We start from the raw sequence: 18,687 nt of genomic DNA on the forward strand, positions 1-18,687 counted from the left end.
TGCCAGGTTAGGAAGATGGGACCCAAGGTAGCGGACCATACCTAAAAATCATCATAGCCGGTGTGTGTCGGCTGATGGTGACTCCACAATAGCAGTCACCTTTGCTGGATCTGGGTGTTTCCCATTCTCACCAATGCAGTGGCCTAGATGGTGCAGCTGTGACTGTCTGTTTCTTGTCAGTTAATTTCAAGCCAACATTTCTCAAAATTTGTAGTGTTTTTTGCGGTCTTACTTCATGTTCTACTGTCTGGCCAAACACGTCAAAAAGATGTCAACTATATACACGTCTACTCCCTCACCACCTCTGAACAACAGTGAAATCTCACTGTGAAATATTTCTGGACCACTTGTTAATCTATCGAAAAAATACCTCCCTACAGGTATGATGAACGTTGTGAGTTTAGCTGTGTCTTTCTTGACTGGTATCTGCCAGAAACCACTGGCAGCATCCAAGAGTGAGAATACATGTACGTTAGCGAGCGTAAGCGGTAAGTCATCAATTGTAGGTAGGACATACCTCTCCCTTTTCACTCACGTTTAGTTAGTTGAGATCAATCCATACGCACATCCCCATTTTTCTTTGGCACTGGGACCATTGGGGCCCAACACTCAGTTGGCTCTTTGATCTCCACAATGACTCCACATCAGGCCATGTGATCTAGTTCACACTTGACCTTGCGTTACAGAGGGGCAGATGTAACCTTGACCCCCGAGACACAGCCAACAAGGAGGCAGCTAAGACCAGACGAGAAACCGAGTTTGTGGTCCTCCCCTTGAAGGTGAGATCTGATTGATGGGAATAGTGACCCTCAGACAGACATCGCCCCAGGATTGATCTGAGGCCCCAATATGCATGTTTCCTGCAATTCACATTAGTTTTCACAGCTGGTTGATTTCTTTATCGATGCACGAGCTGAGGAATCCACTACTAAGAGTTGTACTCCTTTTATTGTTTTATAAGACCACCATGCATGAAAAGGGTTTAACTGACCCTCAAGCGACAGGCACCATGCTGATGCCTCTGGGCTCCAACACTGGTGTGTGCCCCCTAGAGGGAAAACAAGCAACTGCAAGGGGTTCTATAGTGCTCCACAACTGCACGCGCTCCTACGACTCTGAAAGGCGAGGTGCGCGAGGAGCAGCCCGGACCCAGAGGGGCGTCAACCACAGCAGGTCCTGCGGTTCCAGCAGCGACACCCCTGCCTGCCACCCCGCGGCAGGGCGACGGGAGACGTTCATTCCTGTGTTTGTCCTGATTTCTAAAATATGGCCATTCAATTGATATTCTTATACACCAAATACATTAAATGCATCTAAAGGTCAGAAAAAATTAAAACATTTATTGGGTATAAATATATTATATATGCGCTACAGTTAAGTCTTACATACATAGGGTATTATCTGCAAAAAAAATCTATACCTTAAAAATTTATATGGCAGTTTTATATATAATGCATATGAAATTGTCTAACATTTACAATACTCAAATTATAATTCTTAAGAACCATACATCATGAAAATCTTGGAATGTTTTTCCTTTTGTTTTTAACTGTGAGATAAAAAAATACATTTGCACTTGGAAAATATTTGAATACAATTGTGGTTCTCTACAATTTATCTGGAATCACTTTAGGATTTGATCAATCTCCAAACCTTTGCCAAAACAAATACAAAACATAACAGAACACTCCCACAATACAAAAATACAAAATTGCATTTGGATCATAACATTTTCTTGTTAAAAAAAGGGGGGCGGGGGTCCTCACACCCATGTCTTGAAATATGATCATAACTATAAAGGCCAGTTTGCCAGTTTTACTGATATTTCTCAAACAACTGATAGTGTACTAATAATCAGGATTTGAATACACTTGCAATAAAGTTTTTTTCTGCACATTATATGATTACATGATCATGCTAAACCTGCTAATGCTTTGTTTAAAAAAGTGCTTTGTTTGTGTTAGTTGTCATACTATATCTATAAACTCTATATATAACTCCTCAGCAAAAATACTGGATAAATTCACTACGGTGATAAAGATGTCAGTAAAATAATCACTTGCTTCAAAACATAAGTTTCATTGTGTTGCTTTTCAGTGTGAAATAACATGAAACATTTCACCGCAAAGGGGTTGTACAAATAAATGGTACAATTTATGTATAAAAACAATCACAGATAAAGTTAACATTTCCTTTTCAAGAATTAGGATGCTCTAAAGATCACAAAGGATTTGTCACAGAACCCTTTAAATAAACAGGATGTTTAGAAGTAGACATGCCTCTGATTAGGCAAAAGGAAACTAAAGTAAGCTTCAGAACACTACGGCACACAGACAAGTGTCGCTCCACCTATCTGGAGCAAAACCACAAGCTGCTTAAACAGATGCTACAAATCACTAGGTATATGTAATGGCCGGGAGATTCAGTCTCGTAAAAGGAAAGGATGAGGCATTTGGTTAAAAGCAGAATGCTTTCTCAAGTAGATGTTATGTATGCCACATGTTCCCAATTACTGCAGAAAACTGCTGGCCTTGACTGTAAATCTCCAACACCTGTGCTCACAAACACACTCAAAATGAAACGACATCAAAAACATGCTACAAGAGGAAAAAAAATGTACATACCTACATTTCTCAATTTCTTAAAAATAAATAAATGACGATTGCACTGTAATTAGTATTTAAAGTACTGTTTGCAATACATAGTATAAATAAACCTACGTAGAATGATACCTTATTTTCCCATTAACTTTGGCAAAAGTATTTGAGCCAGTAAACGATTCTGCTTACAGATGCGTCAGAGCAAAGGCACAGCTAAGGCAATAAGAACCAATGAAATAACTTGTGTTAAAGGGTGAAGAACCAATGAAATAACTTGTGTTAAAGGGTGAAGAACCAATGAAATAACTTGTGTTAAAGGGTGAAGAACCAATGAAATAACTTGTGTTAAAGGGTGAAGGCAGATGATAAAAGAGGCTACAATTGTGACGACAGCAATAAAAAAAAGATATTTCTTTTTGGGTTGAGTGTTTTCTGCACCCTCAAGCAGAGTTTCATGTTCTTCACCAAGAGATAGTCCATGTCCCTGAGGTACAATTCGGGCGTCTCAATCAGGGGCAAAGGCCGGGGTTTACTCTGACCCCCCCCAAAAAAAAGACTCTTTGGATCAGTGAGATCTGCTGGTTTGTACCTTTACTTGACTACGCAGGCTCTGTGAATATCATGTCTTTCCCTGGCTGGTTTGGCATTAACTCTGCTCTGAGTGGGAGGGGCACCTGCTGCACTGATGACATGGCAAATAAAGCACCTTTAAACAATTCCAACAGGCTTTTTCCGTAGTGAGGTTGAAGAGGAACATCTGTCCCCAAGTGAGAGGTGCTGCTATAAAAATTATCCACAAGCTTTTTGGTGGCTACACGCTCATGAAAGTGTTTCACAGAGTGACCAAGAGAACACTTTTTTATTTTTTTACTTTGCCATCTGTTTCACAGTGACCCAGTGATTGTGGCACCACCTGTGTTCTGGGTGAGAAAGGACCTAGTGGATCACGCTTCCAGCTCGGATGGCAGCCAAAATGCTTAGACAACAGGTGGGGAAATCAAGTCACTGAGCACCAGGTACTTGGCCTCTGAGAGCCAAACAGCTACAGATAGCAGAGCATCAGCACTGGGAGCACAATGACATCACCACTGCAAGCCGTGCACCCCATCAAGCGGCTGTGTGCAGCAGCAAAGAGGGGACGGGGGGGTGGGTGTGTGTGTGTGTGTGTGTGTGTGCTTGAGCCTAATGTGTTTTGCATGTCGGTCAAGCTCTGAAACCCTCCTCTGCCACCACTACTGACCACAGATCCGAAAAGCACCATAGAACGTGAGTGATCACAAGCTCTAGAAAAGAGATCTACTTCAAATATCAAGGTCATTTATATTACATAACCTCTATAGAATCTTATACATTTTCATATACATGTGTGTGTGCATATATATTAGATAACTGGTTCCACTCTTTCTTAGGAAAATAAAACAGAATAGCAGCATCACTTAAAACCACACATGGACTGCAGCTAGCTTTGGACACTTAATGCAGGAGCCAATATTACAATTACGATGGGATTTCTAAATAGCACACAGACTGATAGCCAAAGAAAGAACAAGAGAATCATAAAAATACAACTGTTGGATATTATGTTTATCATATTAAAGCTACAATACCAGTAATTTGTATATATCTGTAAAATAGATTTGTAGAATAAAGCCTTAAAGAAAATAAAACACCAAAGGAAAAATAAACAATCAAGGTGAGGTGATCAAGGCAGAGAACAGAACTTTTTTTACACGGTGAACATGTGAGGGGGGAGGACGATGTCAAACCTGCATCATCCTGAATGCTAATGGGCTCCAATGTGTAAGGCCTGATCACACAAGCCTCCCTTCCTAAGGTGTGCAGCAAAGACTTTAGGCTTGTGTAGAGCAAACTCCATATGACTCAGCAGGGAGAGGGAGAGTGGCAGAAAGGAAGAAAGAAAAAGACACGGAGAGAGAGAGAGAGAGAAACAGACAAACTGAAAGAGAGAAGACTCTGAATGCACAATGTGTAGTGTCAGAGTTTTGATCCGTGTCTCCTGTTCACTTCATGAAGAAGTACTCCACCACGAAGGCCATGAAGAAGGAGATGGCGCCAAACGCTCCCACCAGCAGCGCGGAGACCCGCTCGTCCGTGGCAAACATGCCAACAGCCTTGCCCGTGGGGTGGGGGGGCATCTCGCCGGGCAGGGGAAGCTCCGCACGACGGAGGCTGAAGGGCGTGGGTGGGCTCAGTGCTCCACACAGCTCCTGCGTGGTGTCCAGGCAACGGCGACAAACATAGACACGGAAGCGGTAGTCTGTGTTCCACTGCAGGCCTGAGATATGGAACACTGTCCCCTCTCCCTTATACACCTACAGGGAGAGATTGGTATTGCTCAATACACATACATATATAGTCCAAATATAGCTGAGAATTTAATAGTTAAATGAAAGTTTTCTGGAGTCATTTTCTCCATGTGTCATAGTATAGTGTTTTTTATAGTATAGTGTTTTTCATAGTATAGTGTTTTTTGGGCCACACAGGCTTTTAAAATTAGATTATTGCCTGTTGTGGAGATGAGTACTTCCATCACTGTCATAGTTCTAGGATTAATGAAAAAGGTGCTGTTGTCAGCCCAATACTTCATATCCTGCAGATGCGTATGGGATAACAGCACATCGCACTGTTCCAGGGTCAGCACCCCACCAGGGCCTGAGAGAACAGGACTGCTGCTTCTCACTAAATGTAATCTGAGTGAAGTAGAAATACGTCTGTATTATTTAAAACCCAAATGGAAAGAAAAATGTTATGTTTTCAACAGAGCTCATATATTCTAATATTTCTTTTGTTATGGAACTGCAAACAAGATTGGATGTTCAGTTTGTCAAATTTGAGCAAATTAGCAACAGTACAGGATCAGACTTCACACACCTGTTGCCTCTTATTATATATATATATATATATATATATATATATATATATATATATATATATATATATATATATATATATATATATATGTTAAATTTGGTCAAAAAGGGATGAAGTAATTAAAACATTAAAATAAAAATGCAAATGCACGCATGGCATTTATTTTTCTATACATGTTCACAAATATCCTCCTAGAATGCAAAAGAAAATGACATGAAATGAAATTTTATTTCCCTTAGAGTCAAATGTAATAAATAAAAAAATATATATATATTTTAAAAAATCAAAATGTCATTTCATTTTCATAATCATATTTCATGAATGCAACTGAAATGAAATCATTTCAGATTGGTTTTGCCATTTTATTTAATTTAATGCAGTGAATGTAGAAACTAAAATCTAAATAATAATGAGGAGGAATTGAACACGGCTCCATCTGCTTCCTCTCCCTTCATGATTTCATCATCAAGTTGACCTGTATGTAATGATACATATCATATGATACAATGATAGTCTTCTGTCATTTCTCGTCCTCAATCATAATGGCAATGTCAATATTAAAATGACAGTAATTACTAAACAGTAATTACAGTTTTAGTAATTCATAGAGGTGTATTCAACTAAGGATTTTCATAGTCGAATCTGATTCGTCAGATTTTCCCTTTAGTTGAGTAATACGTAGTTGAATCAGGGTTTTTTTAAAGAGCACATTAAACGGGATCTCGTTCTCATTCATGACTTTTTCCACTTCAAAGTAAAAACCTAAAACACTCAGATAAATGAATAAACATGGTAGGTTGGCTTTATTCAGCTTTTATTTATTACTTATTTATTTTTTTATGAAACGTTAGAGAACATTAACCATCAGTGCGCATATCGAACTGGCACTGTGCAAAATGTCAAAAATATTTTAATTAAAATATGCCTGCCTGAAAATATAAAACAATTGCCACACAACAGCAAACAAATTATAAGGAAAGGTTCAAGTAACAGGGTTTAAAAAGCAAACAACAACAAAAAATCTTTATAGGCCTACTTGCAGAGACGCACCACGACGAGACGACTAGTCATGGGATTTTCGGCTCTATTTTGAGATGCGGCTCTAATGGCTCTTCTTACTGTGGAGAGCCGGCTCTTTTCGGCTCTCAAACGGCTCCCCATATATATTTTTTTACATTATTAATTAATAGCTTAAACCTAATTTTATAACATTTTGTTTCATTATTGACATTGTTAAGCACTTGTGATGAGTAAAAATGCTGCATAACAATGCTTTATAAATAAAACTTTTATTATAACCAATTATTAAATTATCACAAAATAGAACGCAATACAGCTTGGCCAATTGCCTGCCGTTTCCACAAAAAAAGTGGAGATAACTTTTTTTTTCAGTGTTTTCCCACCACATTATTAACTGAAAGCTGCGTTTGATTGGTCAGATGTGTGGAGCACACGCTTGACATGCGGGCAGTGGAGACATTCTGTGTAGTGTTGTCCGAAACGATATGTGGTAGTATAAAGAAACACCCCTCAAAAACAGGGGAAGGAACATTTACCTGACGAAAATTAATGTTGCATTGTGTTCCAGGTTTGAAAAGTGCTAAAGTAGGCTAAAGTACTTGAAAATGTTTGAAAATGTAACTATAATTTGTTTCACAACAAATAGCTGTCTGACTGAATCGATGTGATAAAAAATCGAATTATTTCGAATAATTTCGAGTATATGTATAAATATTTAACCACTGGCAGAAGCAGAACAATATGCGCAAGGAGAGGGAGAGACAGCGAGGCACCGAAGGACAAATAAAAACGATGTTGGAAAAAAACTGTGGCGCTTGCAGTGTATATAAAGTGTATATATCAAATGGTCTCAGGATGAAAGAGTTGTTTTAGGAACTCTCAAGACAAATTGCTGTTTTATAATGAGCAAGATTCTGTGTAGTCTGAGGTAATTAAGCATGTATATAAATGAACAGCAACATAAGAAGAATGAGAACTTCTACAACTGAATGGATCAATCTGGCTTGAAGAGGGAATTCAAAGGAATCTGTGTGTAATGAGCTATCTGCCATAAAAACTCACCCTGCAGACAAAGAGATGTACTGGATGCTCAGCACCAGAATACGTGTTATTTCCAAAGACAAATGCAGAAGTTGTCACGAGATACACCGTGTACGCCCGAGTTAAGGGTTTGAGCAGTGGGGAACTGTCAGGTCCCTCTACGCCCTCTCAGAGGGCCTAAAAATATTCCTAAAACATAAATATATATAATTTATCCAAAACAATTACAAAAATATAAGCAAATAAATTATTCACCCGTGTCTATTCAATCTGTGCTGGAAGGTGAGGGGTTAAGTGGAAGCCTGTGAGCCTGTGTCTCCCACTATCAGGACTGTGATGCCCGCTGTTCGTTTACAGAGGGCCTGGCAGTTATAATTCAGTGCAATACCAGTTTCAAATGACAGTAAAATTGACCAATCATATCTTCCGTCTTAATGGGCGGGCCTAACTGTTGATGATTTCTGCCCGCTGTGGCAACGCTAGCTGGCGTTAGCGTACCACCTCTAGCTAGTTTCGATTAATTCCTAAGTGACTAGCAAGTGTTTTTGCAGCGTACCGCTGTGCTCTAATTCCAAACAAAAACAGCCTTATTTGAGTTTCCACTCGTTCCCAGCTGACGAGGAACTAAGAAAGAAGTGGTTGATGGCCATTAGAAGGAGTGAGGGGCCGAATTTCCAGGTTATTAGGAACAGCACGCACGTGTGTAGCGCACATTTTGAGCCGCAAGACATCTACGTTACGGCAAAGGGCAAAACGTGGCTGAAGAAAGGTGCTATACCGCGTCGTTTCAGCTGGACTCGGCCAGCGAGGCAGTCTGTGTACAGCAGAGTGAAATCCCGCCTAGAGGCTTTCCGTGCACATCCTATGTACAAGTCTGTCTGGGCTTTGGGTCTAGAGCACACACACACACACACTATGCTAGGATACCATAATCGGACACAATTTTGTATGCTATAATACTAGAAATGGGAATAATCCCCAACCTCTTGGAATGTTTTGTACAAATATGCGTGCCTTCAGGTCAGATTCGTTGTGTTAAGCTAGGTTTATACTTTCGCGAGTGACCGTAGCACGCGCGTCTGCACGAACCGCTTGTCCGAAACGATATGTGGTAGTATAAAGAAACACCCCTCAACAGGGGAAGAAACAATTACCTGACCAATTTTAATGTTGCTTTGTTTCAGGTTTGAAAAGTGCTGGAATTTAGATTAAAGTGCTTGAAAATGCTTTGACCTCTAGCTTGTGTGGTGTCTCACTTTTTTTTTAAGGACCGGTAGCACCGAGCCATTACACGGATCTCCTTATCCACAACATTGGACACTGAACACACAAAATCATAAGACAATAATGCAGGCACTTATAATAGTACAATAAAACACATGCTTTATTTAAAAATAAGATAAACAGTTTGATGAAGGCATAAATGATAGAATGTTGAGTGAGCACGGAGCTAAGACACTAGCTAGGCATGCTAGCTAGTTAACTTGGCTAAACTAAACTACAGAACTGGATCCATTTACCTTCATAATCAAAAATAAACTGCTCGAAAAAAAACTTGTATCCTTTATCGAGTTTCACTCGTTTGGTCCTCGATAGCTCCTCGACGGTTCTGGCAACATCGTCCTGCCTAAAGCGCGGAAGGTCAGCCAAAGATGCAGAGTAATAAAACGCATCCATTCTCGTAGCGGTGCTGCTAACCGGAAATAGGTTTACACATCACCTCGCCCGGAACTTGACCCCTCCTCCTTGCGTGAAAAAGGCTTATTCAGCGCAATACCAGTTTCAAATGACAGCAAAATTGACCAATCATATCTTCCCTCTTAGTGGGCGGGCTTAACTGTATGATAATTTCCGCCCGCTGTGGCGACGCTAGATCCTGTATGTCTTCCTATCCGTTTTGCCTTTATTTTTGGGAAGGGATTTATTTTGCTGCAGCGTTTTTTGCCAGTTACTTCTGCTGGTGTCCTTGGTTTCGTTTTCGCGTTGCATTTATCCGCGCTGTTTTTTAGTTACTGTTGTTTTGTTTCTTCCTCCCGTCTCACTACGGTTGAGTGTTATTTTTCACACGTTGTATTTTCCGCATTGGTTTTTTGTTTCTATTTACTCCGTGCCCTCACGGATTTGCTTTCTATTCTCTTGCGCGTTGAGTCTCCCGTGTTGTTTTGTTCGTTCGTTCTGGGTCGCTGTGCGCGTTTCCCTCTCGCTAATACATGTGACGAGTGTCAAACGTCTTGCTCTTGCGAGCCCAGAACACCCGGCACTTGGGTCCATCCTTCTCTATATTAACGCTCCCGTGCTCACCGCGTTACACACGCCTTGCACACGAGCTACATTGTGTCCAGTTCGGTCTTCCCCGGCATTCGGTAAAAACCAAAATGAACCCATATTTTTGCCTTAAATGAAGACCGGACAGGTTGAATATCTCTTTCCTCCATGTGTTTTGAACCTTTTCCGCGCATGAGTGTATTCCAGAACATGCTGCGTAAAGTCTCGCGTAATTTTGTAATTACGTAACGCGAGACTTCACCACGACTTAGAATCGATTTTGGGACATTTAAAATCGATTCTGAATCGTAGTAAATGAGAATCGATTTTTGATATATGAATTGATTTTTTGGCACACCTCTAATATATATATATATATATATATATATATATATATATATATATATATATATATATATATATATATATATATATATATATATATATATAGGGGAGACCGGGGATGGTTGTAACACTTTTTGCTTCAGCACCCGTAACTCACCCGTAACTCACTGAATTTTAGAGCTAGACTTCTCAAACCTTTACACAAAGTACACCCATTTGTTTAATACAAATGGCACCAATTCAAACTTCAATTGATATATCACAGCGGGGTAGGTTGTAACACATGCTGGGGTAAGTTGTAACAATTAGACAAAAGAAGCAAAAACAGAGGCCACACCATGCAAAATGCTTCAAAAATATATTTTTTAAATAAAATAACAATCCAGAACAATGTATCTCTCTCTGTGACTGACCATAACTCATATGCACTTTCTGTTTTACTCAGAAGTGTGTGTGTGGGTGTGTAAATTAGTGTACTAGAACAAACTTATTTAACAATATGTATGCTTAATGAACACTAATACAATGTACCTGTGTAAAGAACATGTAGGTCAAATAATAACCAACGTCAATGTGTGTGTGTGTTTCATGGCAGATTCCATGTGCCTTTGCAATTGATCTGACTGACTTGCCCTTATTTGTGACCTCATCAGATGCTTCTTTTAAAAACATTTGCAAGCACAACTCTGTCAGTCTTTAAAAGTCTTAAAATTATAAAAAATCAATAAAGTTTCCATAGTTGTATGTAAGGGGATGGATGTAACACGTTTTAAAGCTGTGTTACAACCATCCTCACCCCTGTCAGCCAGTGTTTAACTAGCTGTATTAGCAAGGTGATTTGAAATTAACAGGGAAAAAATGCATCACAATTTACCTGAGAAACTACAGTTTAATGTAATATAATTCATATGGTTTTATCTGCAATAGTATAAGTACTAAACAAAATATAGTCTTGATTCATAAATTTACTTTCTCACCTCAAAATCAGTTTTTTCGCGATGGAATCTGCATGTGCCTGTTTACAGCCTTGATATTCACCATGTGGGATCATGGAGGAATTGGGTAAATACTGAAATGATCATATGACTCCTATATTATCCGTGATGGGTGGAACTGATGGTGTCACAACTCTCCCCATGTTACAACCATACCCGTTCTCCCATATATATATATATATATATATATATATATATATATATATATATATATATATATATATATATATATATATACTCCTATATTATATTTAGGGGTGACCTGCAATAGTCGCTGATTCGACTATAGTCGACTATACCCCCTAGTCGACTATGAACGTCATAGTCGAATGTACCATTCTAACTGCATGGTGGTGCCCAAGGATGCAGCTAAGCATTAGTTGTTACATGAAATGTCTTTGTTTTCGTTATATATAGCCTTTTGTCAAATAAAATCATCCTAATTTCTGTTAATAAATATTTTAAAATGATGTTTGCGCATTAACAAAAGGCATCTTACTTACTACACATTAATAAATCACACCCTGCAGTTGCACAATCCAAACGAGCGGAGCTGAACACGCCACAGAATACGCAGCATCTACCGAGATTAATGGCTACTAAAAAACTTCAAAAGTTTGAAAAAGATAAAGATGAATCAAACAAAGTAAAGTGCAAGTTATGTCATCAACTTCTTTCATTTCGCACGACAACAACCAACATGGCATACCATTTAAAACAGTTCAACGGTTTGTCGTTTCGGTCGTGTCATCTCGTCTCGTCGCGGTGCGTCTTGGCAAGTAGCCTATAAACATTTTTTGTTGTTTGCTTTTAAACCCCGTTACTTGAACCTTTCCTTATATTTTTTGCTGTTGTGTGTCAATGTTTTTATATTTTTAGGCAGGCATATTTTATTTTAAATATTTTTGACATTTTAGTGTCTGACAGTTCGATATGCAATGCGCACTGACGGTTAATGTTCTCTAACGTTTCATAAAAAATAAGTGAATAAATAAAAGCTGAATAAAGCCAACCTACCGTATGTATTCATTTATCTGAGTGTTTTAGGTTTTTACTTTGAAGAGGAAAAAAGTCCTGAATGAGAACGGGATCCCGTTTAAGATGCTCTAAATAAAAAATAAAAATAAACCCGATTCGACTATTAGTCGACTAAAGGGAAAAGCTGACGAATCAGATTCGACTATGAAAATCCTTAGTTGAATACACCCCTAATATATATATATATATATATATATATATATATATATATATATATATATATATATATATATATATATATATATATATATATACACACACATACACTACCGTTCAAAAGTTTGGGGTCACCTAGACAATTTTGTGTTTTCCCTGAAATCTCATACTTTTATTTATCAAATGAGTTGCAAAATGAATAGAAATATAGTCCATTGACAAGGTAGAAATAATGTTTTTTTTTATTTGAAATAATTTTCTACTTTAAACTTTGCTTTCATCAAAGAATGCTCCCTTAGCAGCAATTACAGCATTGCAGACCTTTGGCATTCTAGCTGTTAATTTGCTGAGGTAATCTGGAGAAATTTCACCCCATGCTTCCAGAAGCCGCTCCCACAAGTTTGATTGGGTTAATGGGCACTTTTTTCGTACCATACGGTCAAGCTGCTCCCCACAACAGCTCAATGGGGTTGAGATCTGGTGACTGCGCTGGCCACTCCATTACCGATAAAACACCAGCTGCCTGCTTATTCTTTAGTTTGTGCATAATTTGGAGGTGTGCTTTGGGTCATTGTCCTGTTGCAGGATGAAATTGGCTCCAATCAAGCGCTGTCCACAGGGTATGGCATGGTGTTGCAAAATGGAGTGATAGCCTTCCTTATTCAAAATCCCTTTTACCTTGTTCAAATCTCCCACTTTACCAGCACCAAAGCAACCCCAGACCATCACATTACCTCCACCATGTTTGACAGATGGTGTCAGGCACTCATCCAGCATCTTTTCAGTTGTTCTGCGTCTCACAAATGTTCTTCTGTGTGATCCAAACACCTCAAACTTTGATTCATCTGTCCATAACACTTTTTCCAATCTTCCTCTGTCCAATGTCTGTGTTCTTTTGCCCATATTAATCTTTTTCTTTTATTAGCCAGATATGGCTTTTTCTTTGCCACTCTGCCCTGAAGGCCAGTATCCCAGAGTCGCCTCTTCACTGTAGACGTTGACACTGGCGTTTTGCGGGTACTATTTAATGAAGCTGCCAGTTGAGGAACTGGTCAGTTTTATAGCTTCTCTAATCAGCAAAACTGTTTTCAGCTGTGCTAACCTACTTGCACAAGGGTTTTCAAGGGTTTTCTAAATATCCAATAGCCTCCTTACAGAGTTAGCAAACACAATGTACCATTAGAACACTGGAGTGATGGTTGTTGGAAATGGGTCTCCATACATCTATGTAGATATTGCATTAAAAACCAGATGTTTACAGCTAGAATAGTCATTTACCACATTAATAATGTATAGAGTGTATTTTTGATGCATTTAATGTTAGCTAAATTGAAAAAAAAACTGCTTTTCTTTCAAAAATAAGAACATTTCTAAGTGACCCCAAATTTTTGACCGGTAGTGTATATATGATACCAAATTAGTGATTATTAGTGACATAAAAAGCCCCAAGCAGCAGCAACTTTTTGTCTCCTAATGAACTGGATCAAACACAATCTATTTGAACTTCAAGGTGTCTTTCAGTGTCCCAACACAAGGAAAATGTTTATGCAACTAATGCATTACATTTTAAAAAGATCAAGATTGACAGGTTACTTCCACTTAGCCTGGCTCGGTGAGGGCGCATTATGAGGCCTCTATGACTGAACATCCTCTACTGGTGCACTGGTGGCAAGTTAATACCAAGCTAACTGGGTAAACATTAGGTTTATACTTGACGCGTCACGACCGGCGCGAGGGTCCGCGCGCCGAAAATTTTACGTCAGCGGGAAGTGAAAAGCAGATAGGCTGTATGAAACACAAATGACCATTACAAATAAAAGATTTTTCACGAGTCTCAAATCACAAGTCTAAGTTGAGTCTGAAGTCACTGTACAGTCCCTGACATAAGTTCTGTTGCTTATCCATGTTGTGGAAACAAAAGCTTATAACCTGACTTTAAATTCATCGATAGGTTTTAGAAATGACTCATATGAAAGCTGAAACCCTCCCAAATGAGATTTAATTTATGAAAATAAATTTGCTTTACTGCAGAAATATTGATCATTTAATGAACACAGAAAGGTCAGATTTGCACCTTCAGAAAGTAAGGTGAAAATCAAAAATAATTCACTTCATATTAGGGGTGGGCATAGATTTATTTTTTAATCTAGATTAATTTCACTGAAATCTTGAAATTCATCTAGATTAATCTATATTAAAATGGCTCATATGCGTGCTACCCAAGTAATGACTAAAAGTCAGTTTTTGAGATAGGGTTTCTTAATACAGAGGGTGCATTAGACCAGGGGCTCATCTCCTGTTTCCAAAATGCATCAATGACTGCTTTAGGAAGCTGTTCTACTTTGATACTTGAAGAAAAAAAATATGCTCAATAAAATGTAGGCTACTCGTGTTCAACGGTTTATTCAGTTAAACATGAATTTGTAAGCCTACATACTGTACATTAAAAGGGTTGATAACATGTTTATTCAGCTAAACATGATATTTGAAATGTAAGCCAACATTTAGTACATTTAACCTCACGGACGTAATTTGGGGGGGGACGTTTTTAAAAGCCGGTTTTGGTCCTCTGCAGTTTTAACGGTTAAGAAGAAATATTTAAATAGCGACGAATCTAGCGCTAGGACCATGCAGAAAACGACCGCTCCGAGCTCCGCTCCGGTAACACTTTACGCTCCTAATATGAATTTTCCATGAAGCAAACCTGGCAACTTCGTGACTGCATCCATGGAAACACACGTACGATTTGTAATTCACAGGTTTGGAAACACGTTCTCGCCCCTACTGTGCAATTTGGTTAGGAATACAGCCAAGCTAAACTATCAAGGTGAAAGTCATCATAGTTTGTTTACCCATTTTGACCCAGTTCCCAACCCAACTTTAAGAATAGATTAACGGCGATAATTTTTATATCGCCCGATAAGAGTATCAAATTAACGAACGCCGTTAACGGCCCACCACTACTTCATATACAAATAAATGCTTCATAACACTGGTGAATGACGTTGTGGTGCTTTTAGAGCCAGAGGTGTCAATTCCAGGTTCAGAAAGTAAAAGTCCTCACCAGGATTTTGCTCAAGCTTGCTAGATTTTCTAATTAGTGCAATCCAGCAATTGATGCCTCTGATTAGAACCATATTTAATATTTTGTGTGACTTCCATGAGCTTGAAGGACCACATCCATGCGGTTCGACAATGATTCATACAATTTATTGATGAAGTCATCAGGAATAGCAAAGAATGCAGTCTTACATGCCTCCCAGCGTTCATCTTTGGTTTTGTCTTCCAAACTTCCTCTTTCATCCTACCCCAAACATGCTCAGTGATGTTCATGTCTAGTGACTGGGCTGGCCAGTCCTGGAGCACCTTGATCTTCTTCGCCGTTTTATGATTGGGAATGTAAGATGTAGCTAATACTTCTTGATATTTTAGGCTGTTGATATTGCCTTCCACCTTGCAAATGTTTTGCACACCCCCATACTGTATGTAACCCCAGACCATGATCTTTCCACCACCAAACTTGACTGTTTTCTGGGTGAATCTTGGATCCGTACGGGCTCCAGTAGGTCTCCTGCAGTATTTGCAGCAACTGTGGTGTAATTCAACTGAAGATTCATCTGAGAAATCCACCTTCCTCCACTTTTCCACCTTCTGCCACTTTTCCAGCGTCCATCCATTTAGCAGGCTGTGGGCCTTGGCAAATGCAAATGGTTTTTTACCTGCCTTTTGTTTAGTGCTGGCTTCTGGACACTGATCCAACCATGGAGGCCATTTCGAGACAGAATCCTACAAACTGTTCTAGGGTTTCAGCTTTCATATGAGTCATTTCTAAAACCAATCGATGAATTTAAAGTCAGGTTATAAGTTTTTGTTTCCACAACATGGATAAGCGACAGAACTTATGTCAGGGACTGTATATGCGACTTAAGTGCGACTCGAGTACGAGTCCCAAACTAGAGTCCCCATCTCTGATTCCAGCTTAACCTAAACAAGCATATAGAGAAGATGGTCTCGGATGTTTGTGTTCCTCCACATTAAGAGTGAGCAGCATGTACTGTCTGTGCACCACAATCTTTCCCATTCCATGTTACAAACTTTAAAAGTTACAGCATTGTGCTTTCCTTTCAGAAGCAGAAATCATTCCAGTGGTTCCTGCTGCGTACAGTACATTGGGATTACAGAGTTTCAGAGGGTCACTGCTCAAATGTCTCTTAAATATCAATGGAATTAGGGCTGCAGAACTTGGACAAAATATTATATTGCTACATATGACTGAAATATGTTACTGAATCTTTGTTTTCCTGTATAGTAAAATAATTGCCTGACTTGTTTTAACCAAAATTATATGTTTTTTTTGTGACACGATTATCCTGAATGTACAAGTATCACATAAATTTTGATTAATCAAAACACCCGAAATGCAGAGACATCTGATCAGAAACATCTGGGGTTGACCGGAATGCTCACAAAACACCATAATTAGTTAGTGTGCTCATTTACATACTGTGACCCTCTGGGATATAATTTTAATTTATTTTTGCACACTCTGCAGATGCTGTGATGCACAGATAAGACTAGTACTGCAAAGGTCAATATTGTAACAATTAACAAATGATGGCTCACACAACCCTGTGTGGATTAGAATCTTGGCTGTGCTTTGGTAAGAGCATTCATCTGGTGTTTCCATAAGTTTGGGTTTGAGGTCAAGCGGAAACAATATTTGAATATCCCTGTCATTTTGAATAGAATGACTGAGAACAAGAGTAAAATGCCACTTGGGAATTTAATCACAATGCAACAGATTTCTCTGCCTGATGCATTTTAATGTTCTTTCCATGTTCCACCTTTTAAAGTTTCTAATCTCAAAAATGCTTATTGGACAGGGCTCTGGAAGACACAAATTGTCACAAATGACAAGATCATATAACAATTACCAGAAAATTTGACCTGTGTGTTCTAATCTCAAGATGCTCTTGTAGATGTGGGTGGAGGAATGAGAACGGGATTACTCCACCCTGCAGTCACTTTCACACCAGACATTTAAAATTACACTGAAACTTACCAATACACCAATTCTGTGAACAATCCTAGAGGAATAATATAACATTACCAACGGTGCTAATGTGCATAGACACTGGCCATGGAGATTTAGAAAATAGCTGTAGCTCACCTGTTTGTATTCAGACTCCCTCCCAATCAGCACCTGTAGCACATAGCTGATGGGGTCTCCTCTCATTGGTGGAACACTGTCCCAGGTGACTTCACACACCCCGCCCTCCAGCTGCACCGCACGGGGGGCTGCACAGGGCAAGAGACACTCAGACACAAGCCCTGCACATTTAAAAGCATAGCCGCTTGCCATTGGAGAGAGGACGTTCTGACTGCGAAGGGTCGAGTGGAGGTACCTTTGAGCGCAGGGGGGACAGACTTGGTGGTGCAGAAGGTGTGTGTGGTGGAGAATGCGCCCTCACCAGCGCCACCCACTGCCTGGATGCGGAAGGTGTAGCTGCTGGACTCCACCAGACGCTGCACCTTGTATGTGTGACTAGGGCCTCTGTAGACTGTGATGAACCTAAAAGCAAAGCTAGACATGAATATACAGCATCACGGAGGATGTGATCATCACACCATGTCTAAACCCTACAAAACAAACATTGTACATTTTTATTTCTCATTTTGGTGGCTAGCAAAAAAACCTGAATCATGTCATGTAAAAACAATATTATTCTCTACAATGAAACAAATTAATAGATTTATTGGCAATGCAAGCAGTTTATACTGCGCTGGCACAAACTCTCTTCACCCGTGTCAAACGCACACACGGCCCTCACACGTGTGGCTATGCTCCACACACGGCCCTCACACGTGTGGCTATGCTCCACACACGGCCCTCACACGTGTGGCTATGCTCCACACACGGCCCTCACACGTGTGGCTATGCTCCACACACAGCCCTCACACGTGTGGTTATGCTCCTGGGTCAAAGCTGCGCTGGCCTGACAGACCCAGCACGAATGCTGGAAATGGATGAACACAATGAGAGCCAGAAACATGGAACCCAAAACACATCAAAACCCGCATACATTGGCCATCACATCAAGACCCGCTTACATTAGCCATCACATCAAGACCCGCATACATTAGCCATCACATCAAGACCCGCATACATTAGCCATCACATCAAGACCCGCTTACATTAGCCATCACATCAAGACCCGCTTACATTAGCCATCACATCAAGACCCGCTTGCATTAGCCATCACATCAAGACCCGCTTACATTAGCCATCACATCCCATACCCAAAGCTGAGAGCATCACAGAATGTACAATTGAT

General features: G+C 39.6%; 1 protein-coding gene across 1 annotated transcript in view; it reads right to left on the reverse strand.

The window, feature by feature from the left end:
• Window positions 1–1,317: 1,317 nt before the first annotated feature.
• The window catches only part of fndc3ba (fibronectin type III domain containing 3Ba), a 186,984-nt gene continuing 169,614 nt past the window's right edge, over window positions 1,318–18,687 (reverse strand). Inside the window, exons 24-26 of the mRNA XM_076975704.1 lie at window positions 17,758–17,924; window positions 17,523–17,650; window positions 1,318–4,933 (exon numbers count right to left, since the gene is read on the reverse strand). Coding sequence (XP_076831819.1) covers window positions 4,622–4,933; window positions 17,523–17,650; window positions 17,758–17,924 — 607 coding nt within the window. The 3' untranslated portion in view covers window positions 1,318–4,621. The remainder of the gene's footprint in view (window positions 4,934–17,522; window positions 17,651–17,757; window positions 17,925–18,687) is intronic.

This window comes from Brachyhypopomus gauderio, chromosome 16, assembly GCF_052324685.1.
Source record: "Brachyhypopomus gauderio isolate BG-103 chromosome 16, BGAUD_0.2, whole genome shotgun sequence".
NCBI classification, from domain to species: domain Eukaryota; kingdom Metazoa; phylum Chordata; class Actinopteri; order Gymnotiformes; family Hypopomidae; genus Brachyhypopomus; species Brachyhypopomus gauderio.